Here is a 25,703-nt window from a genome sequence, read left to right as displayed (position 1 = left end):
CCACAATCTTTGATTGAGGCCTTTAAGTGCTACTGCAATACAAATAATATTAAAAGGCCATTTAGACACAAAGCAATATGAAGAAGAGACTTCCTCTGAGTTTTGTTCATGGACAAGCAGCACACTGTTTATATTTAACAAATAATAAATAAGAATTTATCAGTCTTGGGATGGGGGAATTAACGCTATGTTGGGAAATATGCACTATGTTTCTGTTCTCCTCCTAGTATCCCTTTATTCTGCTTAGAAGTGGCTTGGAATGCTTATGACCTTGTATTGCTAAGAGAGGTGGGGCAGAGTTTTAAAAATAGTCTCCTTTGCTTTTGACAACCAGCTATTTGAAGAAGCTCTTTGCTGAAATGCCTCAGGATCCAGTCCTAGCCTTGCTCCCGACCCACATAGGAACATATTTATAATTGCAGACCTGGTTGCTGGGACACAAAGGCCCTGTCCATATTATAGATTTGACTGTGTTTAAGCATGCTTCAAAAATATATTGGTGCCCCTACTGTGTTATAAAACATTGTTTGGTCATGCCTGTGGCATGAGACAAACTGGTACATCAATTCTAATAAATGATGCTCAAGACCAGAGTGTTCTGCTCAGACTAGGGCATGATAATATGGCTTGGTCCTGTCTGTACAGACAACAAAAAGGTGTGCTTTAACACTGTTGGGGCACTAATCAGGCAATGGGTGAGCACTACCGATGTGTCTACACTTAAAAGCAGAGATGACTCATGCCTGCTGACGGGGAGGAAGGGGGATGACACAATGTAAAGGGGGGCCACATGTCTGCCCCAAGCATCGCCTCTAGGAGGAACCTTCCGGCCCCACCTCCCTGGGCCAGGGCAGCCAATCTCGTTGGCTCCTAGTGAGGAGCACGTGCCTCTTGGCCAGGCTGGGGAGACTCACAGCACCAATGTCTCCCCTGCGCCCTCACGGACACCTCAGCAGGGGGGAGAGGTGTGGGCAGTGCCCCTACTTCCAGCTGAGCAGAGGGACCCTGCTCCCAGCGCCTTCCCCAGCGACCCCCTACACACACCCTGCACCCAGCGGCCAGGGGCACCACACTGTGCCTGCCAGAATTTCCAGCTGGCTTGGCCTCTGTTCCTGGCAGGGAACAGGAGAGAGCCACTTCTCACATTGGCTGAGGGTGGCTTCTGCGCATCCCTGCCTCTGGGCAGTTCAGCAGCTGTTTGAGCCCAGCTGGGGAGGCCGCAGCAGCCCGCCCCCTCTGCTTACCACCCAGGCCTGGCTGCTGGGGATAGGGCCGAGAGAGCGGGAAGTGCCGTGGGAGAGGCACAGCAGAAAGACAAAGCCTCCTTCTCATGCCGGCAGGTCAAGGAGAGCAAGCCCTTCAAGGGCAGCTCGGCATTCACAGAAATCTGTGGGGGGCACTTAGCCCCACACACACACACATTGCCTCTACTTAAAATGCTACAACAGCGCAGCTGCACCGCTTCAGTGTCTATACTACCTATGCCAATGGCAGGGCTTCTCCTACTGGGGTAGATAATCCACATCCCTAAGAGGTGTTAGCTAGGTTGAGAACAATTATTCCATTGACCTAGCACTGTGTACACCGGGGGTTAGGTTGGTAGAATAGTGTCTATCAGGTATGTGGATTTTTCACACCCTTGAGAGATGTAGCTATACTGACGTAAATTCCTAGTGTAGACCACGCTTATAACTTTGTCAGGGCATGTTGGCTTAAAAAAAAAAAAAACACCACACTATAGACACGGCCAAAATCAGGTTATTTTTACATCATCTTGGCCTTTTGGCCAAGATCAGTTTAATATTAGAAGTATTATCGTGAAGTGGGTTTTTTTACCCACGAAAGCTTATGCCCAAATAAATCTGTTAGTCTTTAAGGTGCCACTGGACTCCTCGTTGTTTTTGTAGATACAGACTAACATGGCTACCCCTCTGATACATAATATTAGATACAGTCCCTTGATATAGAATGTATCTTGCACTTGTAGGGAAATCAACTCACTGATCCAACAGGTCTTCTGATCATTAACTACCATGATCCTATGAACTAAATTAAAGGGAAGTTTTCTGTTCTTGTAAATGTATTCTCATTTCATATGGAGACATTTCAGGAACCAACACATAAAAGGTTAAAACGACACACCTGTTCAAGTGAACAACATATTAGATGACTGATTTTTTTTCCATAAATACACTAGATACACTTTTGCACACCCACAGAAGCCAAGCTGCCTCCTCTGCAACATCACCTGCCTGTCTGTGGTAGGGGAAAAAACCCACCCACAACAAAAGCAGCCCTTCCAATTCAGAAGCATAACCAAGTACAGACGGCTTTTGCAGCATCCCATGGAATATCAGTGATGTGTTTATTACAATCAGTGAAATGGTGTAAATGGAGTTCCTGGCTTCAGCAGCCCTGTGCTAATTTCACAATGATCCTTATGTGCAATCTCAGATAGCGACGACAAGGACCTATCATCACCCTCATACTGCTAACAGTATACACAGTACAAATGGATCTCCACTACTTCAGGTGCATCTGGATTTTCCTTTTTGATGTTTTCTATAAACATACAAAATCATTAGGACAAAATATCAGACCTTGAGAAACACCCATGAGCACTGTTCCCTCTAAGCTGTGCATGTGTGCGTGCACACACAGATCTTAAACCCCACGTGCACTCTGGCTTCGGCAGCAGCAGCACAGAAGAAATTTTTTGCGCACACAGCCTGTTAAAAATTAGAGGGAACATTGCCCATGAGAACTCCTAGGCCTAAACTTCAACTTTCCTAGTTCTTCAATGAGTTGACTCCAGCTTACCTCTGTCCCAGCTGACAGTATCGCTAGCAGGAAGACATATAATTATACTAAAGGTTGGGAGGACCGGCTCTCATTACCCCCCAACAGGCCGCAGGAGATACCACAGTGCCAGCTGGTAAGGAACCGAGACCAGGATCCATTCCCCCACCCAATCCCTCCACTGGGGCAGGGCCCCTTCACACCCCGATACTCCCCTGGGACAGGGCCCCCTCATGCACCTGCTTGTGTTCTAATCAGCAGCAGTGACACAGGCTACTGTACTGACTAGAGTGGGGGACAGATGCCAATCCCAATCTCAATCTCCCCCCAGGCCTGCCAGGAGCCACCATGGAGCAGGCCCGGGCTCTAAATCATTGCATTGTTAGCTCCACCCCCAATTCTCACCAGCTGGACAGGAAGCAACAGCAGTGCATGGGCTGGAGCAAGCCAGCACCATGGCCGGCACCATGTGGTCACACTCCCTCTCCAGGATAGAACTGGCCTGCCACCTCCCCACTCCTCTCTGGGATGGGACCAGCTCGCTAACCTCCCACAAGCAACCGCAGCTTCATGGTACTGGGCTAAATGTCATGATTTCCATGCAGTCTGTGAAATCATGATCTATCCAGCAAACTAGACATTCTCAACTGTGCACAAAAATCTGGAGAAGAGGATTTGATAGCCAGTTTCAATCTGAACCTCGGGAATATTTCCAGTATGGTCTATATAAATATGGGTTTTTTTTAAGTTACTGTTTCTCAACCTTGAAACCTACCCATTGCTTGACACAAACCATTGAAATGTGGCCAGTGACCAAAATATGGAACACTGGGGTTTGCTGCACATCATGGAAGAACTGATTGAGTATAATTATTTTAACTATAGAACCTATTTTTAAGGGCATTCTCTTTAACTGCGGGAGTTAAATCAACCAATTTTTTTCCAAGAAGAAAACTGGAAAAACATATTCCATCATGTGCAGCCACAAGGACCTCCATGAGCCACCAGCAAGGTTTGAACGCAGGATTTTCAGAACCCTAGCACAGCCCTGTACTCGTGAAGGAGTATGTGAATCAATCCCTGGTGGGGGGGGATGTGATACATACTCTGCCAGTAGGTTACACAACTCTTTGCTAGACAGCAGTAGAATGTTTAAGATCAGGATTCATGAGTTCTGTTCCTGGCTTTGGGAGAAGAATGTGGCCTAGTTCTTAGAGCAATAGTTAGCAACAGGATAGCCAAGCACACAGATTTCCAACACACATTCTAAAAGGCAGTGTGACTAAGTGGAAGAGACTTGGGTCTACCATACAAAGACCTGAATTTGATTCCCATTTCTACCCCAAGTGTCCTTGTGCAACCTGCTAGGGAACTTGTAAAATGAAGGGAATTATACTTAACGTCTCCTAGGCGTGTGATGCCTTGATCAATAATAAGAATTGTGAAGCACAGAGAAATATAAAAAAGCAGTCAGAAGAGGGGAGACTAGAACTCCTGGTCTCCTGGCTTCCAACTCAGTTACAACCCCCTACACTAAAGGATACTTGAAGTCTCACTCACCTCCAGAGCAACTGCCTCACTTGGCACTAGAGCAGAAGAGACTGAAATGTGAAACTTCCCACAAAATCCAGTACGCCCGAGAGCTTTGTGCAGCAGCAGACATGACAAGAGGCCAGGTCCTTACCTTATTTACACAGGACCAGATTATACACCACTGAAGTCAAAGGGAATTTTGCAACTGACTTCAATTGTTGCAGGATCGTGGCCACAGACAGTCCTATTAGAGTCAATGATAATCTCATAACGATTCCAATATGCAAGTGTATGTTTCATTCTTCACACATTGCTCATCTTACTTACATAGGGAGTCCCTCTGACTTTATTAGGACCAGATGCGAGAGTGAGATGAACAGGATTTAGGCACAGTGTCTTTAGCACTGCATAAAAGAGCAGGTGTAGCTGGGTGGTTTGGTCAGTCGTTAGGCTTAGTGGCCTGGGCCTCTGAATCCAATCTTTCTGTCAGTTCAGGGCACCGTAGCTCTCTGGATGTGATCTCAGCTAGACTGGCTAGACAGTTTCAGATGTGGCCATGTTTGACAAAGTTTTTACTTCAGCCAAGGGCCGATGCCTGCAGCCCTCTTGTGCCCCTAGCTTGTGGTTCTCCCTCTCTTTTGGGGAGTGTCACGGAGAGGGTAGGGACTCACAGCTGGATCCCCTGAGTAGACGCTTCTTCTGCTGCTGCTGCCGCTGAGTAGTGCTCCTTCATAAAATGGTCTCTCTTTCACCCTTTGCTTAGAGTTGCTGAACTGAGCTCCCTTTATATTGATCTTTGCCCCAGCATCATGCTTGGCAATGGCTGAGGGATGGAACCCAGTACTGCTTCCCCTGCCTCAGCCTTAGTGTAGGATTCGTAAACCCCATCACAGCAGAATTGGGTTTTGTTTTTTTAAATATAAATGCCTGATCAGGAAAAATCCCTAAGACTACAATCAAAATGCTTCTAAAAATCTAGCACTCCAGATTCTTATGAACAGTTGTGAACCTCTAGGACAGCACATGGAAGTCGAATGCGAAGACATGCCACACTGACCTACCTACATGAATTTGCCTAATTAAGTATGTTTAAATGTAAAGGGGAAGGAGAGAGAAAAAAAGTTTCAAAATGAATTTTCACCTAGTTGATAGGGTGTTTTTTGAACAGTGAATGGATCCCTGAGGGAAAAACAAAAAGGGTGAGTTTACTGTAATCTCAAGTTTGTCTTGCTGGCTGGCAAAACCATAACTATTCATAATAAAACCACTTATTTACAACTTGCGTGATTTCAGATTCCATTACAAATCTAAAATTTTGGTCAACTTTACACACCCAAGCCAAATGCAGAGGGAACTTGGGCCAACTTTCAAATTATTATGGATCAGTTTATAATTCTGGATGAAAACCTCGTAAAACTTGATGGATTTGCTTGCAGGGCTGGTTCAGAAATGTTGCCAAACCTGTAGCTGCAGGGAATCTGAGTCATCAGAGCCCAACCCCACCAAGGATGGGTGAAAAATACCAGTGGGATGTTTACTGTTCATGCTTCAGTGCTGTATGGCATGCAATATGTCCTCTGGACAGTGCTTTGTGGTTGTGATCTTGAGACCTTTAGGGAGTCAGGAGGTCACCCTTTTTATTGTGGGCTGGATTGAGAAGTTCCTGTTCATTTTGTTTAACAAACCTCCCACCAGCTATTCCTCTAACTTCTTCCAAAGACATACGGTATCACCACTATGGAACTGAACTCACCCTACCTGGCACAGGAACTTGTGGTGGGTGGGGGTGGGAATATGAGAACATGCAGTGATTTGGGGTCTTCCAGTGAGGTGGTCCAGGCAAATGGCTTTGCAGGAGGCTCTAGACTGGTTGGGTTTTACCCCTAACCCAGGCAAAAACTGGCAGTTTTGGCTTAATTTTGCATTGAGTTTTTGGGTTGAAAGTAAAATTCAAAGCAAAACTCAAGTGGTGTGAAATCACACAAAAAACAAACCCAAACCCCAAAACCACAAGGTAAGTGCCAAGTCTACAGAATTCCAAACTATCTGATGTATCCATCCACAGGCATCTTGAAAAAATAAGCTAGTCCAATTTTACCTGATGTATAATTACATCAAGTACAATTCTTAATGATTTGTTTGATTGCCTGCTTATCACTCCAGTTTAATGGGGAGTGCCAATGCTGGAGCTAAATCAGGGATGAATTTGGTCCCATATGACTGGGATTATATTACACATGCACGTATGCACTGGCTCCTCACAATATAAGTATCCATGAACAGGAACCCATCAGGACAAATGCACACTTTCTAAGGAGCCCCTGTTCAATTCAAACGTTGCGTGAGAAATGGATGAGGTATAAGAGAGGCTTTATTCAACTTTTCCAGATCTGGAGAATTACTCTTCTTAATCCTCTTAATGTTATGCTAATCTTCCCATTATTACAGAATCTTCTTTGAATTAATCAGATGTGAAAAATAAGGAAAGAGGACTTTAGAACGGTAGGAACTGGTTAAGGTATATGGATTAATTGGACCAAATTTTATGTAAGTGAATGCAACAACATTAAAGTCAATGCACCTGTGCTCACTAACAAGAGTGTCAATGTAACACATTATATGAATAACAATGATCATTAACACTAAGTGAGAGAGGGTGTATACATATTTGTGTGTGTATTCCACAGACACACTCTTCTTGAAAAGACTTGCAACTGCTTTTTAAATTTCTATTATCATTTTCACAAAAAATGGTCTAAGTGATGTAGGCCATCCTTTCAGGATGGGAGTGAGGAGGGCTTTATTCTGGTAAGCAGTGACTTTGAAAAAGATTTGGGGGTCATGGTGGATAATCAGTTGAAAATGAGCTCCCAGGGTGACACTGTGGCCAAAAGAGCTAAAGTAATCTTTGAATGCATAAACAGGGGAATCTTAAGTAATAGTAGAGATTTTTTTAAAAAAAAAAAACACTGTATTTGGCACTGACGCAACTGCTGCTGGAATACTGTGTCTAGCGCTGGCGTCCACAATTCAAAAAGGATGTTTATAAATTGGAAAGGGTTCAGAGAAGAGCCACAAGAACGATTCTAATATTTTCTAATCCTTTAAAGACTCACGGAGTTCAATCTATTTACCTTAACAAAGAGAAGATTAAAAGGATGTCTTGATTATAGTCTAAGTATCTACATGGGGAACAAATCTTTAATAATGGGCTCATCAATCTAGCCAAGAAAGGTATAACTATAAAACATGATCCAATAGCTGGAAGTTGAAGCTAGACAAATTCAGCCTGGACATAAGGTGTACATTTTTAACAGTGGGAAGAGTTAACCATTGGAACAGTTTACCAAGCGTTGAGATGCATTCTCCATGACCGGCAACTTTTAAATCAAGATTGGATATTTTCCTAAAAGATCTGCTCTAGGGATTATTTTGGGGAAATTCCATGGCCTCTGTTATACAGGAGTTCAGACTAGATGATCACAGTGTTCCTTTCTGGCCTTGGAATCTAGAAATGCTATGGGGGTACGATAGCTCTGTAGTACTAATAATTGTTGCATTTAACAATAGCACGCATGCAATACAGATCATGCACTTCAAGTGTGCTAATAAAATTTCATGTTTTTCAAATTCTCTTCCATCTGACCTCTTATAATTTCAGGGCTGCTTAACACCACTTCCTTGTAGTTTTGTGTCTTTCAGAACTGCTACAGAGCTGGAAAAGAAATTCCCTCTCTGGGATGGTAGTCTCTAGGTCAGGGGTGTGGAACCTCTGGCCCGTGTGCCGGATCCAGCCCCCTGCTTAATTTCATCCTGCCCGCGGCAAGTCTCCACGCATGAGCCTCGGTGCCCCCCCCCCGCCCCGCGGGCTGGAGCCGCAAGCATTGGCTCGCCCCACCGCCGGGGGGGCAAGCTACAGTACCAGGCAGGTCGGTCGGCTGACCCTAGGCACAGTGGCGATCAAGAAAGCTCTGAGTCCATGTGTGCCTACCCCCAACCTCAGGCACTGCCCCCACAGCTCCCATTGGCCAGGAACCGCAGCCAATGGGAGCTGTGGCCGCTTCCGGGAGCAGTGCAGGGCCAGGGCAGGGGGGGAGCTTGCCTTAGCCCCGCCGCTGACCAGGAGCCACCTGAGGAGCCCACACCTCTCACCCCCTCCCGCAACTGAACCCCTTGCCCCAGCCCAGACCACCCTCCCAGAGCTCCTACCCCCACCCTGAACCCTCTGTCCACGGTCGGAACCCCCTCCCAGACCCCACACCTCCACCCCAACCCCCTGCCCCAGCCCCAGCCCCGCTCCCTGAAACCCTCATTTCTGGCCCCACCCTGGAGCCTAGGGGAAGCCCCGAGCCCCTGCACCCTCCGTGCGTGGAGCTGTGTGGGGCCTGCGACTGACTTTCTGTGGGTCAGTGGCCCCCAATAGAAAGAAGGTTCCCCACCCCTGCTCTAGGCACTGGGGCTGTATCAGCCACTTTCAACTGTCCCAAAACGTGCATTTCCAACTACATATCCACACTACAGTTGTAGGCGTCTAAATAACTGCAGGATAAACCTTTAGGGCTTTTGACTTCGAAGTTAGTTCTAGCTGGAATCTATTTTGCTAGCAAGCAATACTGTATGTTTAGCCATGAAAAGAGGGCTTTTAGCCGCATGAAAAATGGGTATTGAAAGTGAAAGTTATGACAAGACAATGTTTTAACTAGCTTCATGAAAGTGAAAGATGTGGTGTTTTTGCACTGACTCTCTCACTAGAGTAATAATTAGTTTTCGAAAACTCTCTCAGCCCAGCAGAACAGCTGAAAGTTGTATACAGATCTCCTTTTTTCCCCCCCAATGAATGCTCAAAAACACATGAATGGCAAAGATACCAAACAAATGCAGATTGACGAGGATCCCAAAGTTTTGAATGTGCAGTAGAAGACATCAGGGTATTTTTTTTTTAATTATTATTTTTTGAGAAACTTTCCCTCCAGATTTCCTATTTAGCTGTGTCTTAGCCCTAAGAATCTTCCTATTAGGATTTACTCCCCCAACATCGACTATTCAGGACATTTTCCTTACTGGGAGTGACTCTCTTCAGAGCAGTTCAGTGCAACTCTTGACTGAAGGGGACATTTTCCTCTGACCCCAAGGGGATGAGGACTCTGCCTGCTCGGCAATCCAGATCAGAGAGTTAGGCCCCTGTTCAACAAAGCACTTAGTCATGTGCTTAAGTACTGTCCTGAATAGTGATGCCTTCTTGACTTGTGCCTGAAAGAACAGAACTAGGAACAAACCACTTTCTCTTGTACAGTGGCTTAATCGGAACTAGACATGTGAGTAACAGTCTGCAGGGTTGTGATCATAGATATTAAATATCAGACAGCTAAATGATTTAATATTCAGTTAAAATAAAATGTCATTTTCAAATCTGTAAATTTCCGTACTGATAAACTAGATGAAATCTTCCACTTCTAACACCCTTTTATCTTGTGAGAAAAAAGTATACCAACAGTTCAGACTTTCTAAAAAGTAGAAAAATTGTCAATTCAAAGTTCTCACAAAACATCAAAATTCCTCTTAATTCTCCATCTCTGGGGTACACCCCATCCCACCCTAAAAGCACAGCTCAACCAGTGGAGAATTTAAAGTTGAACTGCATAGCAAAAACAAAACAATTTTCTGCATTGAATATCCCCATTAATTAGGCTATGGGGCACATTTAGCACAAAATTAATCTTTTATATATTCTCTCTTTCCCCTTCCTGAAATTATCTTGATCCTTCACAATTAACTGAAGGTATCCCAAAGTGAGACATCAAATACCAGGAGTCTCACTGAGCTCCACGTTACAGAAATAACACATTCTGAGGTACTGTCTGTGAACCCAAAGTACCAAGAGGATTCCACGGAGAAGGAAAATATGCTTACCTTTTTATTTTTGGTTCACTTCTAATATGTAATCGTACCGAGGAGAAGTACAACATTTGTAGTCAAATGACAGAATTGCATAAGAAGTGTTTTAATATTATCTAACAATTATTTGTTTTAATTTTATTTTTAGTCTCATCCACATTTCTATTATTGAACTGTACCCATGACAATTCTTTTAGAGAATTTGAAAGTCTCTGGTGCACACACAGACATTCACTCTAATACGGTGATAGATACAAATACATATAAAAATTATATATAGGGTGTATATAGTACATATGAACACTGCTGTATTTTTATATAATGTTGTTGCATGTGTACACACACACACTTGTAGTTTGTCAGCCTACAAAAATAGTAAACCCTAGAGTACCTTTAAAATGGTCTCGTCTTATTTTGTTACATGCTTGGGTAATTAAAAAAAAAATAATACAAATCAGTTATTTTTTGGATTAGCCTGTCTCATTGACTACTCATTGTACATGAAAGTAACTCGCATGCATAAGTGCTTGCAAGATCACAGCCTTGGTGAACACACTAATTTCAATCTCTTCAAATTGTTGTTCCCCTGAGTACAAATAAATGCCTTATCACTAGTCTTTTAAAAACATGATCTCATACCTTGTCTGTTTTTTTATCTTGCTTTTCCAATATGGCCATGTTTTCTTTCAGAGTTTTTACAATCTCAGCAGGATTTTTGTGCGATTTACTGAACAAAGGCATGATTTTCTTCACCTGAATTTCTTCTTCTGATATAGCTGAGGACTGCTTTAAATCAAAAAGGACAAAAAGAGCAAAAATTAGCTTTTAAGGTTTTGTTTGCAGCTATGAGTCAAATACAGTATGCTCTATGTATAAAGTATAGTGCAAGCTCAGACTGTAAGAGCACTCTGAGCTCCAGTTGCTCACGTCCACTGAAAATTCCAGCAGATTCCACTAGATCCTTCAACTAGTCTAGGTTGGTTTCTAGAGGCCTTTTAAGTTTTGACTGGAAAAATCAGTAGCTCCAAGAACAAGCAGACAAATATATCTGTTGCTTGGATCATTGCAGGATTGGGCCTCAACTTTTCAGTCATTGCTTACATTTTATTTTGTTTCTCTTTATCTAACTTTTTAGTTAAGAGGATGTCAATATTGAATAGTTTAAACCTCCCCAAAAAGGGAGCTTGCCAAACCTTGAGAGGCCTGCATTCCTTGTGACTCACAACTCACTTCTGACTCGTTTAAGTCTGGGGGAGTTTAGATGAGCAAGGAATATAAAATGAGGCCTAATATAAATACAAATGCTTACATTAAATTAAAACATTTAAACAAAAAATACTTTAACTTATACATTCCTCCCTATTCTGTTGGAAACCCAAATACCCATCAGTGTACATGAGAACCAGAAAGAGAAAGCGACCAGTTTAGTTTTAAGGTGTCAGCAGAACCTGAGCCTGGAAGGTGCTGCGCGTCCTCAACTCCCATTGGCTTTAATGGGAGTTGAAGACTCTTAGGACCCAATACAAAGCCTGATGAAGTCAATGGAAAGACTCTCATTGACTTTATGGATTTTGGATCAAGCCCATGTCACTTTAAAGAGGGTGCACAGCACTAGGTCCCCAAGCTGAAGAACATGCAAACAGTAAAAACACACCGGTAAGAAGTAAATTAGATCTGGGGGGTGGGAGAAAATCACTCCAATTTTCATATTCACTATGGTCTCATACAAATAAGAAATGTTATAACAGAGATTGAGAGAGGAAGAAAGAAAACAGATTAAAATATACATATGTAAAATACTTTGCATAACACTCACCCTTACCTCAAAATCCAAGAACACACTTTTCTCCATGTACACATATGATACTAATCATTACATATCTTATATGATTAATAAAAATAATAGCTACAGTTTTTACTTATACACCCTTATAGATATTTGAGAGAATTATTTGAAATTTATGTGGTGTTTTATAAAATAAGACAGATCCTATGCTACAAAGCTTTTAAGTGAAACTCTTAAAGCACTTAGAGAGAGGTTGTGTAATTTATTGGTGACATAAAGGAAAGATTATTTGAAGAATGTCATATTTCAGTTAAAAGTTCCTAGAGCAGGAAATAATATCAAAAGTAGATGAATTTGTATATAGTTTTTCATTAACCATTTGTTGCTAGGCTGGTTCTACAGAAATATTTTCACATTCAAATTCTGGAAATTCCAAGTCACTGTGTCTCTTCAATATTCAAGCTCCTTAGGGCACTGTTCAAACTACATTTTTATTTCTGCGGTTTTGGCTGTGTAAGCCTGAATACTTGGCTCAGTTCTCGACTAGGAAGCCAAAAACAGTGCTCAGCACTGCTCACATAGAACTCAGGCCACAGTTTTTGGCAAGACCCTCTGACTAGCACAGAGCAGAGTCACACGTGTCAATTTGCCAATACACTACACTGAAGATGGGGGTATACTGTAACTCATCTAGGAACGTTCAGCAATATTCACATACTGGGAAAGAAGGGGCCTCTCACTGTCTGACTTGCATCATCCCCACAATTTTGCTGAATTTAAAGAGTAATGCAATAACATGTCTGCATGCATGCTGCTAATAAGCACTCGGGACTTCACAACCACATGGTTAATGACTCGATATTACAGGGAAAAGAACATTTTTAAAAATTAAAACACTGGAAATAGAAAAGGATCAGGATCTGCAAGCTTATTAACCCCTGAAGACAAGACATGCGGGGTGGGAGTTGGGTTGTCAGCCTTTGAATACTATTAAAAAACAAAAACAAACAACAACAAAAACCAGGACATTTTAAAAAACAAACATCACATTCAGCTGTGTCAAGGTAACTTTGATTATTCCGATTCTTAAATAAATTTACCACTTTTGACTATTAGATTTCCTCTTGGGGTGGGGGGGAGGGAGGGAGGGGAAAAGGAAGTAAATTTTTTTATATGTTAGCTTCAAGGATCACAAGGCTTATTATCTACCGTTTCCCAAAAGGAATTAACCTATATACATCTTCTGAACATAGTCTCTGTACTAAATAGTCACTATTTTCACTACAATTCCAACAGGATTTTGTATCACTAGACAGGTAAGTTTTTTGCCCCCCATCCTAGATGGAGTCCAGTGAATTCTAAAAGGCCAATATTTACAACAGTGGGCAGTATTTTGGTTACCTTGATTTCCAAATGCCCAATCTGAGGTACCCCAAATTACTGGAACTTTTGAAAATCTGGAGCCAACTTTTTTCTGTATCAACTACACCTTTGTTGAGGGTCTGTCTTTAATTTAGGGCTACTTGTAAAAACTGAAGGAAGTGAAATACTAGTACTTCCAGAGTAGATGGGGAACCTTAGGGAATTTCTTTGTAGAGCTATTACACACAAGCTTACCACTACAGCACCTTAATGGCACAAAGGAACTTCCCAGTGACAAGGGGAGAGCCATTACTCTTCACTTCACTCCCTACTGTTGACTGTAGCAGGGCAACAAATTCATTCTCTTCTCTGCTCCTGCCTTCACCTACTATATCAGGGTAGACAAACTTTTTGGCCTGAGGGCCACATCCGAGTATGGAAATCATTCATGGCCCGCCATATACTCACAAAATAGGGGGTTGGGGTGTGGGAGGGGGTGAGGGCTCTGGCTGGGGGTGTGGGCTCTGAGGTAGGGCCAAAAATTAGGTGTTCGGAGTGTGGGAGGGGGCTCTTGGGTGGGGCTGGGGATGAGGGGTTGGGGATGCAGAACGGTGCTCTGGGCTGGGACCGAGGGTGGGAGGGGGATCAGGGCTGGGGCGCGGGGGGCCAGGGGTGCAGGCTCCGGGTGGCGTTTACCTCAAGCGGCTCCTGGAAGCAGCGGTATGTCCCCGTGTCCAGCTACTACACAGGGGGCAGCCAGGCAGCTCTGTGTGCTGCCCTGTCCGCAGATGCCGCCCCAGCAACTCCTATTAGCTGTGGTTCCAGGCCAAAGAGAACTGTGGGGGTGGCGCTTGGGGCACGGGCAGCATGCGGAGCCCCCTGGCTGATCCTATGCATAGGAAGGACATGCTGCTGCTTCCGGTAGCCACGCGGAGCCATGGCATGCACAGAGCAGGGCAAGCCCCCGACCCCGCTCCCCGGCTGGAGCTCAAGGGCTGGATTAAAATGTCTGAAGGGCTGGATGTGGCCCCCGGGCCGTAGTTTGCCCACACCTGTACTATATCCTCCACACAAAAAGCAAGCCATGGGTAGAGTGCAATTTATGCATTTTAAAAATCTCTGTTGGACTCTCTTTCTTGGTACCGTTTGTTCCCAACACCCGTCTTTTTGGCAGACACGTTCCTGTCAGACCTATGGTCTCCTTTGCCTCCACTATTCAGTGATTTTCTTTGGACATGAACTACTCTCAGTCACACAAGATAAAGGAAGCAAATTGTGGCAAACTTTGAATGTAGAAAAGGCTGGTAGCGACTGAAAACTACCACTATCTGAGGGCTCTTTGGTGACCATGGTCTGGTGGTCTCCCGCAAGTTCCTTATGAGGAGGGGTTAACTTCATAAACAGCACCACTACAGCTGACACTAATTTGTCAGTAAGTCTCAGACTTACTAGCAGTCTATGAGATGAGGGGGAAAAACAGATCTTTAAACCAAATAACTTTCACCTTTGGAGGTGGTTCCCCCAGTATAGGAATGAGACACATTGCAGGGTTGTGGGAAATAATGCACTTCCACTGCCTGAGGTTGAAACCTGTAGACAAACAGAACATCTCAGCCTCCACAGCTAGAAAGTCCAACACCTTTCATGCACTCTAAATTCACAAAAATATTTCAGTGACAAGTGTCAGTTCTGGCAGTGTTCAGCTAGGGTTTGGTTAAAGAACACGTTTTCTTTTGTTTTATTTTAGGAAAAAAGTGACAAAAATAGTGAAAAGCAGTTTTTAAAGCAACCTTTCCCAGATGTTTGGCTAGGCCTGTTAAAATTTGAAAGAAGAGCTTTTTTATGATAGGCAGTAGGCGTGGGCAGGTGTGTTTCATTCTCTGTGAGAAATTCTTCTGCTCTCTTATATTTTACCAGGTTATTTTGTCATTCCCTCAGCATCCTCATGATCATACATGCACAAAAGGCAAAAAACTTAATACGCAAGCTCAAGCATTCATGAAGTCCAGAGACTAATAAGATCAGCAGTGTGCAGGTACTAGGAATAGTCAAAGGAATGGATGAGATTGCATATCATCACTTTGCACTCACAGTGCATGCCTTCCCTGAGATCTCAAAAACTTTTACAAACATTAATGAAGCCTGACATCATATCACTGAGGCAAGTAAGTACAACTATCTCCACTTTTACAATGTGGGAACCGAGGCACAGAAAGATTAAATGACCTGTCAAAAGGTCACATAAGAATCTAATGGGAAAGTCAGGAATAAAACCAAGATTTCTTGGGTTCAGATTCTGTGCTTTATTAATCACCAAACCAAATCTATTAGTTTTGTAGACTACCACGGGCCTATCAGCAAACATTTATCAACTAAGCCTTGGGGGTGATGTAGAATGCCATCCAATAGGAACAAAAGCCTAAACTAAAGGTTCCTCTTCCCCTCTCCCCTCCGCCCCATCCAGAATTCTGAGACCTAGGCAACTAGACCTCTGTTAATTTTGGGAATATGCAAGATGGTGTTTGCAGAAGGTAAAATCTGTTTTTCATCTCAGCAAATCAGTGGGATAAAGTTTAACAGACTGATTTTCATGTGAATCTGAAAGGGCAGGGAGTGGAGAAGATCTGACTATTTACAGAGATCTGAGTTTATGTTCCTACAACTCAGAATAGAGGATATGCCATTGCTAATCCAATTAATCTAAAATATCATTTAATAAAGAACAACCAAGCCACATCCACCAAACAACAAAGCCCAACAGCTTCAATGGGAAGTTTGGAGTCAGCTTGTCAGGTGGGAATGCTAAAATGAGGTAAAGAAAGAACATTGATAGGCCACCACCCCTTTTTAGCTCTTGAAGATACTATTATAATGGGCCAAACAAACTCTCTCAGCCCAGCTGAGTTTCCTGTGAATAGACTGGCAAGTACAGAAACTAGTTCAGCCAGCCTACATGTTCACCAGCGTGACATACGGAAATGTTTAGTGTGATCAGAACTCTTTAATACAAATATAAACTTAATCAGATTTCTTTTCATACACATTATAGGCTCCTTCCCTGAGCCCTCCTTTATTTCTTGATCACAGTTTTCCTTAAAAGACCCCAGTATATCAGAGCTTATAAAGACAGTAAAGAAGGGAGAAACAACGTGAGTGAGGTAATATCTTTTAGTGGACCAACTTCTACTGGTGAAAGTGACAAGCTTGAAGAAGAGCTCGATTTATCTTGAAAGCTTGACTATCAATACAAGTTGGTCCAATACAAGATATTACCTCACACACCTAGTCTCTCTAATATCTTGGGACCAACATGGCTACAACAACACTGCAAACAAAGCAGGAGTAATATTGCTGTCTGCATGCCTTCAGTCAGCAGCAGATCCCATCATTATACAGTAAGTCAGTTAAGCAGTTCAGGAACAAATACTTCCTCCTCCTTCCCACAAATACAAGAATGACAGTATGTGATTCATTCAATCCATTCTTCTTACATGTCACTTGAGACAAGCAGTTTGGTACTGAAAGTGAAATGATTGTATAAAATTTTATACAAATTCAGGCAAGAAAACTTTGCATGTTTTCCTGTCCTTTTAGGTGTACAGTATCTGCCTGTGTGCCAGAATCACAACACTCATTTAACATATTCACCCTGGGAGGAGTTATTTTTTAATAGGTAAATAAAATATCTTCATTTCCCCTCACCCCATCAATGTGCTAAAAAGCACTGATGGAATGTAGATTGTGTGCTGGGACTGGTAAATTGTCACTATCATTTTGCAGTCTGTAAATTATGTATTATTGCACCCCCCCCCAAAAAAAAAAGTGTTAAAAGGACATTAAGGTTATAAACTTAATCACTCGGATTAGGGAATGCCAGAATTCAGGCTGCCCGTGCAATGTTAAATTCAGCCCTTTTGTGTATATGCGTTACATTTATACTCTTTACGTACATGATTACATACTATTTTTACACAGGAAAATGCACGGAATGGACAGTGTTCTAGAGATGAATCGGGGTTGTGCACCAAATGAGGCTGTTATCTGGATCCCTGCCTCATTTGTTGCAGAATTGGGAAGTTATGTAGTGAATGAGGAAGGGGATTACAGGAAAACTAAGGATTGTCCTATAGTTAAAGCAGTTGTATGATACTCTGGAGAACTGGATTCTATCCTGCCTCCGCCTATATTATGTTGGACAAACCACATAAACCAAAATTTTCACATTTGCTTACTAATTGTGTGTTCTAATTTTCTGGGTACTCAATGTGAGATACTTGGCATCAGATATGCAGGTGTGCTGGAGCACTCACAATGGCAACTGAGGTTGACTGGAACTGTTCTTTAAACATAGGAAGCGCTATAAAAAATGCTAAGCACTCTTTTTAAAAAAAAAAAAAAAAAAAAATCAGGCTCCAGGCATCTCAAATAGGGCACGCAGAATTAATGGGCACTTTTGACCTTGATCTCTCTGTGCCTCAATTCCCCACCTGGAAAATGAAGATAATAATAATATTGCTTAATCTCACAGGAATGTTCTGAAGATAAATGCATTAATGTTTGTGAAGCACCCAGATACTATGGTGAGAACACTATAGAAACACACAGGAAGAAATTAATAATTTTGTATTCAATGTAGGCTTTGGATTGTGTGCATTAAATAAGGCCTGTGAGCAATGAGGAGAATAAAATAGAAACAGAGAATAATTCCCATTCACTTAATGAGGCAGGGGGTCCTGCAGAAAAAATAGTACATAGTTACATAATTAAAGTCTATCTCATAATGCAAACACACAAAGTGGAAGGGGGAGTGAATTAAGCTTGCACAGGCAACTTAATTCTGGTATTTCTTAACTTCTGAATGCTTGAATTTGCAACCTTAACAATGCTCTTTTAATGTAGTTTTTTTGTTGCAATTTCCTAGGCTTTTAAAAAAAGAAAACTGAGAAAAATTCTATCACATGGAACTATCCCAACTTACATAGATCATCAGCAGGATTGGAAACTTTAGGTCCACTACATAGACCTCTGCCACTTGAGCTAATGTAGTTACTGACAACAGTAGTACTTTATCTTCTTTAGGGACTAGTGCTAGAAGGTGATGAGACACACAACTTGGAAGTAGGTTTTGCAGATATCTGCGAACAGCAGAAGAAGGGTAACACTCAGGAGTCTTTGGAATCTCTACCTATAGCATGGCAACAGGGATATTTGTGAAAGATAAGCAGAGCCCAATCCTGCCCATTGAAAATTCAAAGTCTCCAATCATGCAGGATCAGGTCCCTTAACTAATTAAAGTGTGTGAGATTAAAGCCATTATTTAGGGGCTATTATTATTTACTTATATGGAAGGGGAATTTTAGCCTAATTTCCATTTAGAGGAGTAGTAGTAATTATGGAAGCAAGAGAAACTGGTAATAGAACCCAAATAATTAAACAAAAACAAAACAAAAAAATCTTGAAAACAGCAGCTAAGAGGGAAAAAGTAACACTCTTGATCCAGCAGTTCAAACATTAATACCAGTATTTATTCTTCTTTGCTTTATATTAGCCATTATTGGAAAGTGACCCATACCACCTTCATTCACTTGGTCGGATCTTTGAAAAGAGTCATATCACTTCCTGTAACTCCATGACACATTAAATAATTTGGCACTGCAATGGGTTTGTTACTACTACAAATGGGCCAAGTTCTAAAGTCCTTACTCAGGCAAAACTCCCCAGAGACTTAAACGAACATTTTGCCTGATTATGGACTTTCAGACTGGCCCATTACTTCACAGAATCCTAGAAGCTAGACATGTAAGAGACCTATTAGATCATCCTCAATCTCTTTATTTATAATTATGTATGCAGTTACATGTGACAATTTGAATATATACTCAAATTTCATATACTTAACAATAGTTTCTGAATTTCTTACGCAAGTGACTATGTTCTCATTTTTCTGTATCTCAAGAGCAAAGCTGCATCTGCAAGTACCTCACTAGAGAGAAGCAAGAGAAGTGATATATTGCAGCTATTTAATTTTTTGAATCCCCATTGTAAATAAAACCCATTTCCAAAGATATGCCATGGATACAGAATATTCGTTAACAGAGCCAATGCTTACGTAACAGAAGTAGTACTGTTTAGGACTGCTTTTAACATAAAAAACAAATATACCACATTAGTTTACAATGCTACAAAAAGGTAACAAGTAGTAAGTGAGAATTTCATTACCAAAAAGCTATTGATAAAGCAAAAAAGGAAGTTTTAAATTCATTATCTAATTTTATTTAATTCAGACTAGATAATCTTAGCTGATACTCACTGTGTACAGAAATGTCCAGGCTTGTCTAAACAACAAAAAGCAGATACATGATGAGGTGCTGAAGACAGCTCTCTGCCAGACCCAAATCAGCAGTCCAGTTGGAGGACCCTTTACTTATCTTCAATTTAATATAAGTTCTTCCTTATTATTGACACGTGGCAGAGAAAACAAATTCCAGAATTCAGTCTCAACTTGCTTGCTGAAGAGTAACTGTTACCTTTTGGGAAAAATGTTAACAGAGTTGATGACTAAAACACGCACACTCTCTTAGAGCAGCTGTAAATTTCCACTCTCCTTTTCCTGGATTCAGATTCCAAACCTCATTTGTCTCTCTAATCTGCCAGGGGCAGTTCTGTTTCTAGTCAGACTAGCTCTGTGTATGTGAGTCTTCCCTCCCCTCCCAGCTTTCTCTCTCACATACACCCTCCCTCTGTAAACTGAGCTCCACGTCAGAGGAATGTGCGTAAAGCAAAAGACAAAGTAATGTCTCTGACAACAGAATTTTCTAGGGTTAAAATCACAAATACAACAAATCTACATCACTCACATAAGTTTTCCCTCTTCAGTCTTTTAGTATAGAAGCCCACCACAGATGCCTCTTTCACACCCACAGTGTGGTAGAGGCTGCTATAATTACATTATTCACCTTACCCTTCTGTTTAGAATGTAAATAAGGGCTTCTAACAGTGAATGGTTTATGGTTACAAGATAATAAAGTCAACATGCTACTACAGGAGCTCTTTGGGCAGAGAGGATCTATCCATAGGCTGCTGTTTCCTGCTTGAAAAAAAATATTTACTTTACTCAATATTATTATTTCAGTGCAAAACTCAGTTTATTCTGAGAAAAATAAAATCCAGTTGACATAAAAGGTGTTTCCTCAATCTAAGTGTATTTTAATTTTATGACAATGTCAGCATAAGACAGGAAGGAGAAATTCACATAATAAAAATCTACTGAAACAACATATGTTACCAACTATTATCAATCATGGGAAAATATAGCAAACTGCATTTAACTTAAAGGATCCTCTTGGATAGGTGGGGGAAATAGGAAGAGAATGTGTGTTCGTGCGCCTGTGTGTTCTTTTAAAGCTTCATTTTTCTCTAACAGCAGTGGTTCTTCAGGCTGTTTTGCATATGTCCAGAGGGAATTACATATGCTTTTTCCCCTACAGCTAATGTCTAATATACATTAAAGACCATGGAAAGAAAATTGTTTTACTAACTATTGCTACCAATGCGGTGTTTTAAATTCCTTCCTCATCTTATTTCTGCTCTGTTTTAGCATTATAATGAGCCTTTGCATGATGAGTGATGAATATACCTGTGCTGAAATCAACAGTTCAGGGCGAAGCTTGGGGATGAATTCTGTATCTCAGCGTTTTGTCAAGTTCATTATCACCTCACATTATTTAAAAAGTGTGCGCGCATTAGCAGATTTATTTTAGAAACCTCTCTCTGTGTCCACCATATGTTAGTGCTACCTTCCCTTGTCCTGTCATGTCTCAATTTAGAACTCAGTTGTGGTAGTTAACCTTACAGTGGAGACAGTGCAGAGGTGTACCACCCCACCGGGAACTCTGGGAGGCATTGAGCCTAGAGATCTGAGCAATGCAGGTGCAACACCACCCTTTTAAAGGGTGCCGCTTCTGTTTGCGGTCACCAAGCTCAGCTGGCCAGGGCAGAGGCAGCGATGGGAGAGAGAGAGAGAGAGAGAGAGACACTCACTTTGAAAGAGCCTAGAATCAGCAATCTTTAATCTTTGTACTCAAAGGACTAAAATATATATATGACCCTGCTCCTGGCACTATCTCCCATCCTTATGCATCCACACAGGAGACACTACCTTGTCCTCAGAAAGGTCTTCTTTTACTTGCGTGTAAAGCAGCACACACATTTATGCTCAAAATAATAAAGCATCACTGAGGCACCTAAGCCCCAGGGTTTTACAACCATATGTTGAGATGGCGCTAAAACCATGGTTAAAGCTGCTTCTGAAGTGAAATGCATTTAGTACTGGTTCACCCGCACCCAAAAAGAGCTGCAGGAAGAGGCACTGGTGATTCAGAAGGTGGCATTCTTAGCTCCAAGTCAGTTCTGACGCAGTCCCCCAGCACATGTTTAGGGGCGCTGTGCTGCTGGAGGTGCCATCTTTTGAATGAGACCTAAAACAAATCTAACAACATGTAATAAAAGATGCAATTGCACTTTTTGTAAGGGTAGAGGCATTAACTGTTATTTCCCAGTCAAACTCCACTTGGCATAATTACCATCTCCCCACATCACTTCCATTGATGTTTCAGATAGAAAAAGGTACTCCTTCATTCCTGTCCTAAACTGAAATACAACAGTAGTGTGCACTATGGAATGCTTGCTGAGTTTCATCACAGAGAAAAAGCCGAATTTCAGCGGTAGGTTAAGTAAGCCCACTGGATAGTTTGTATATCTTTACATTTGTAGAAGCATTTGTGGTATAGACAGAATAAGAAATGCTATATAAACATAAGATTATCATAGAATCATCTAGTCCAGTCCCCTGTGCTGAGACAGGACCAAGTAAACCTAGACCACTTCTGACAGGGATTCGTCCAACCTGTTCTTAAAAATCATCTATGATAGGGATTCCACAAACTCCATTGAAAGCCTATTCCAGATCTTAACTACCCTTGCAGTTAGAAAGGTATATCTAGGGACTGAGTGATATATTGAGCTCTGTTTAATTATATGGTCTGGTTATTTTCATTCAGAACTTAGATATATTTTGGGGACTTGTAATTATAGGCACTACAGGCTGTGATTTTGTGTGCACTCAAGTAGGACACCCTACTGCAAGTCTTCTGCCTAGAGAAATGCCCTTTAACAGGAATTCTGTGCATATACGTCATGCAGAAATGAGTCTTTATTCTGAAGGGCTGCATGAAGTTGCTCAATCCTCATCCTTGATTAGTACACTCGGTGACGAGAAATACTGCAGATTTTTTTTCCTTTCTTTTCACACTTTATGTACCACCTTTCTAATGTGGAATTTTGTCTGGAATAGCTTGTGTAGAGAGTTGAGGCCTTTACAGTAGTTGATCTTCAGATAACAACTAAGGCCCTGAGTTAACGTACCCCAACATGGCATATTTATCCAGCTGCTAAGTAGTTAACTATTTCCTTTGACAAGGGCTTCCTTCGATAATTTAGTTTTGTTTCAGTATATAATTTGTGCTCATCTCAACTCCTAAATTATTTAATAATGAATAGCCAACAATTTTTAAAGTCTTTTCAAAATATACTGAACAACTTGTTTGCACATGCTAGAGAACTCAGACTTCTATATATTTGAGTCCCATTGTATTTTTTCCTTCTTTATGAATGCAGATCTCAGGCTGAAGGTATGGGTAAAGTTCTTTTTTGAAAGAAATGACCTTATTTTCTTAACTTAAAAATCGCTCCATCTATTAGAGCAAAGAAATAAAACAGGCATTACCACATTTGCTCTTTATTTTCTACAATGATAAAAGGAAAGGTAAAAAGCTTTGAACCACATGTGGTAGTGATAAATTTATTTCCTGACTCTGCAATTTATAAATCTAAATTACATTCATGTTCAACATCTAATCATCCACGTACAAAGTAGTTCCAATAAAATATTTCTAGAAACTATTTCTAAAATTATTTCTTTGTTAAAATGTGTGGGGGAGACAGAACACAGCATGATGTGGTATAAGTAGGCTTGGCAGAATCTGATTATTTTTTATAATTTTGATGGATAATATCAATGCTTATTGTTAAGAATTTTTATTTTTATTGATTTAGATTTTCACAATGTGAAAAATTATGGCCGCAGTCAGACAATTATAGAATGACAGCAGATGCTGAGCTTCAAAGAGTTAAAGCTTTATAACCATTAAAACACAACTGTCTATGCCATGTCAAAATATACAAAGTAACCTAAAAGTATCCTTAAAAGTATCCTTAAACTAAATTAAGTTCTCAAACAGTATTTCTTACTTTGTCTATCTGTAAATTTTTATAATCATTTATAGAAATATTTTTTCAGCCATTCGTGTGTTTACGGTGAAACTGATGTTTACCAACAAAAATCTAATCCTTTCAAGTCTAGATATAAGGTTTTAATCAGCATTATTAGGGATGGCCTTCAATAAATAAATAACTCACTCACTCAATATGGCCATCCCAAATTCATGTCAATAAAACCTTTCTACCCCCTCATCACATTCTTTCTGACCCTATAATTTCTATTTTTATATATAACCCTCAAGAGGGAGTGTGGATATGTACATTATGTAAACACACACAAATCCTGTGAAAACACAACCTAGAGTGAAAGCCAATCTAGTGGTCTGCTGCTCACGAAGGTACAGAACAACAGTGTGAAGAGGGACCCTACGGATAGATCTACGCAGCAAAGAATAACCCACCGCACTAAGATTCAGAGCCCAGGTCAACTGCCTTGGCCTCATGCTGTGAGGCTAAAAATAGCAGTGTAGACTTTCACACTTGGGTTGGAGCCCGGGTTCGGAAATCTAGGGGTCTCAGAGCCCAAGCTCCAGCCTGAGAGGGAACATCAAGACTGCTATTTTTAGCCCGACAGCACAAGTCTTGCAAGCCCGAGTCAATTGACCCAGCCTCTCAGACTAGGTACTGTGGGTTTCTGTAGAGAGAGATTTCAGAGTGGTAGCTGTGTTAGTCTGTATCAGTTAGTCTCCTCGTTGTTTTTGTACAGAGAGGGGCTCCATCCTCGCCTGCACCCAACTGGAATGAAAAGAGGAAGGAGCAGGAGCAGAGCTTCCCATCTCTCTGAAGAACAGAAAACTGGTATCCATCTTCACTGACTCCAGTTCTGGGAGCCAGTAATGTTGCCTCTGTGATTGCTGTAGCTGAGTTGCTGCTATTGTATTTTGGCTAAAACTGAGAGCAGGATTGAAATAGATTCTTCATATAAACTATTTCAAAAAATGTAAACAGATCATGATGATCATGTTAGTCCTTCTCCCTCCCCTCAGCTCCCTCTAGCGTTCCCAAGCACGGACTGCATTCTTTCCTGTTCTATTCAGTTTGCATTAAATATAACTGCAGAGGACAAGAAAGGCAACGACGATCTTTCTAGAGAATTCCAATTCCTGGTATGAATCCAGAGCCCACTCCACCAGTTAGGTTCCTCTTCATTTCTGCAGCAGTCCCATACTTACAAGAGCAATGAGAGCACCATTGGCTCACAGAAAACTAAAAAAAACCCCACAATCAGGAACATTGTACCAAAACAAGACATTCGTTGCGCACATCTCTCCCCCTGGAGAGAACACACACGACAGATGTTAGTCATGTTGCTTAATGCATTACCAGAAGGCACTCAGATACTATAGAGATTAATATGGTGTAAGAAGCCATACAGAATACAACAGAGTCTGGCCTTGGCAGCAGTAGCTGGAGACATGATCAACAGCCTTGTCTCAGGACTTTAATCAGTGTTGGGGAAGGGGCCAGAGGCGATATGGAGTCCTGTCCCCAACCACCAGTAGTCTTCTTGGAGCACATCATCCATACTGACTTCACTCCCAACACTCACTCACCTGCACTGGGCCTTTTCGCCACATAAGTGCAGTACTATCATACTGTATACAAAATGAGAAAAACTTCTAAAAAAATTCAACTAAACAACTCCTTCCCCACCTCCGCCACCCCCACAGTAAAAGTCAGAGGTAAAGCAAGCAGAACTTTTTCTCTAATAAAAATATTTTAATAATATCATCTTGTATTTCAGAACTAAGTTCAGCACGTGAAATAGAAATACAGGATTAAAATTAATCATGTCTGCTCTGAAAAAATTCACTTACAAGATACATTCTCTCTCTGGTGTCCCAGTGTAATGACTTCTACTTGGCTTCTCAATACCATTATAATCATAACTCTAATCTCTTTCTCTCCACTCATAAAATGGGAAGCAGATTGAGGGATACACGAACACAATTCTATAATGTGAACTTTTATCTGGAGACTTATTTAAAAA

The 25,703-nt window shown here is 41.4% G+C and overlaps 1 protein-coding gene across 5 annotated transcripts in view; it reads right to left on the bottom strand.

Annotated features, from left to right (window-relative positions):
• Positions 1-25,703, bottom strand: part of CAB39L (calcium binding protein 39 like) — a 106,151-nt gene that overhangs the window by 59,559 nt on the left and 20,889 nt on the right. For 2 of the 5 annotated variants that reach the window (XM_074960641.1, XM_074960621.1), the window contains exons 2-3: positions 19,686-19,902; positions 10,867-11,013 (exon numbers count right to left, since the gene is read on the bottom strand). In XM_074960641.1, the coding sequence (XP_074816742.1) occupies positions 10,867-10,968 (102 nt within the window). In that variant the 5' untranslated portion in view covers positions 10,969-11,013; positions 19,686-19,902. Of the gene's footprint in view, positions 1-10,866; positions 11,014-14,071; positions 14,089-19,685; positions 20,075-25,703 lie in introns of those variants that run through there. The other 3 variants (XM_074960650.1, XM_074960631.1, XM_074960660.1) reach the window with 3 other exon arrangements.

Source organism: Natator depressus, chromosome 1, assembly GCF_965152275.1.
Source record: "Natator depressus isolate rNatDep1 chromosome 1, rNatDep2.hap1, whole genome shotgun sequence".
NCBI lineage: Eukaryota > Metazoa > Chordata > Testudines > Cheloniidae > Natator > Natator depressus.
The sequence above is the reverse complement of the archived record's forward strand: the minus strand, read 5'-3'. Positions and strand labels throughout refer to the sequence as shown.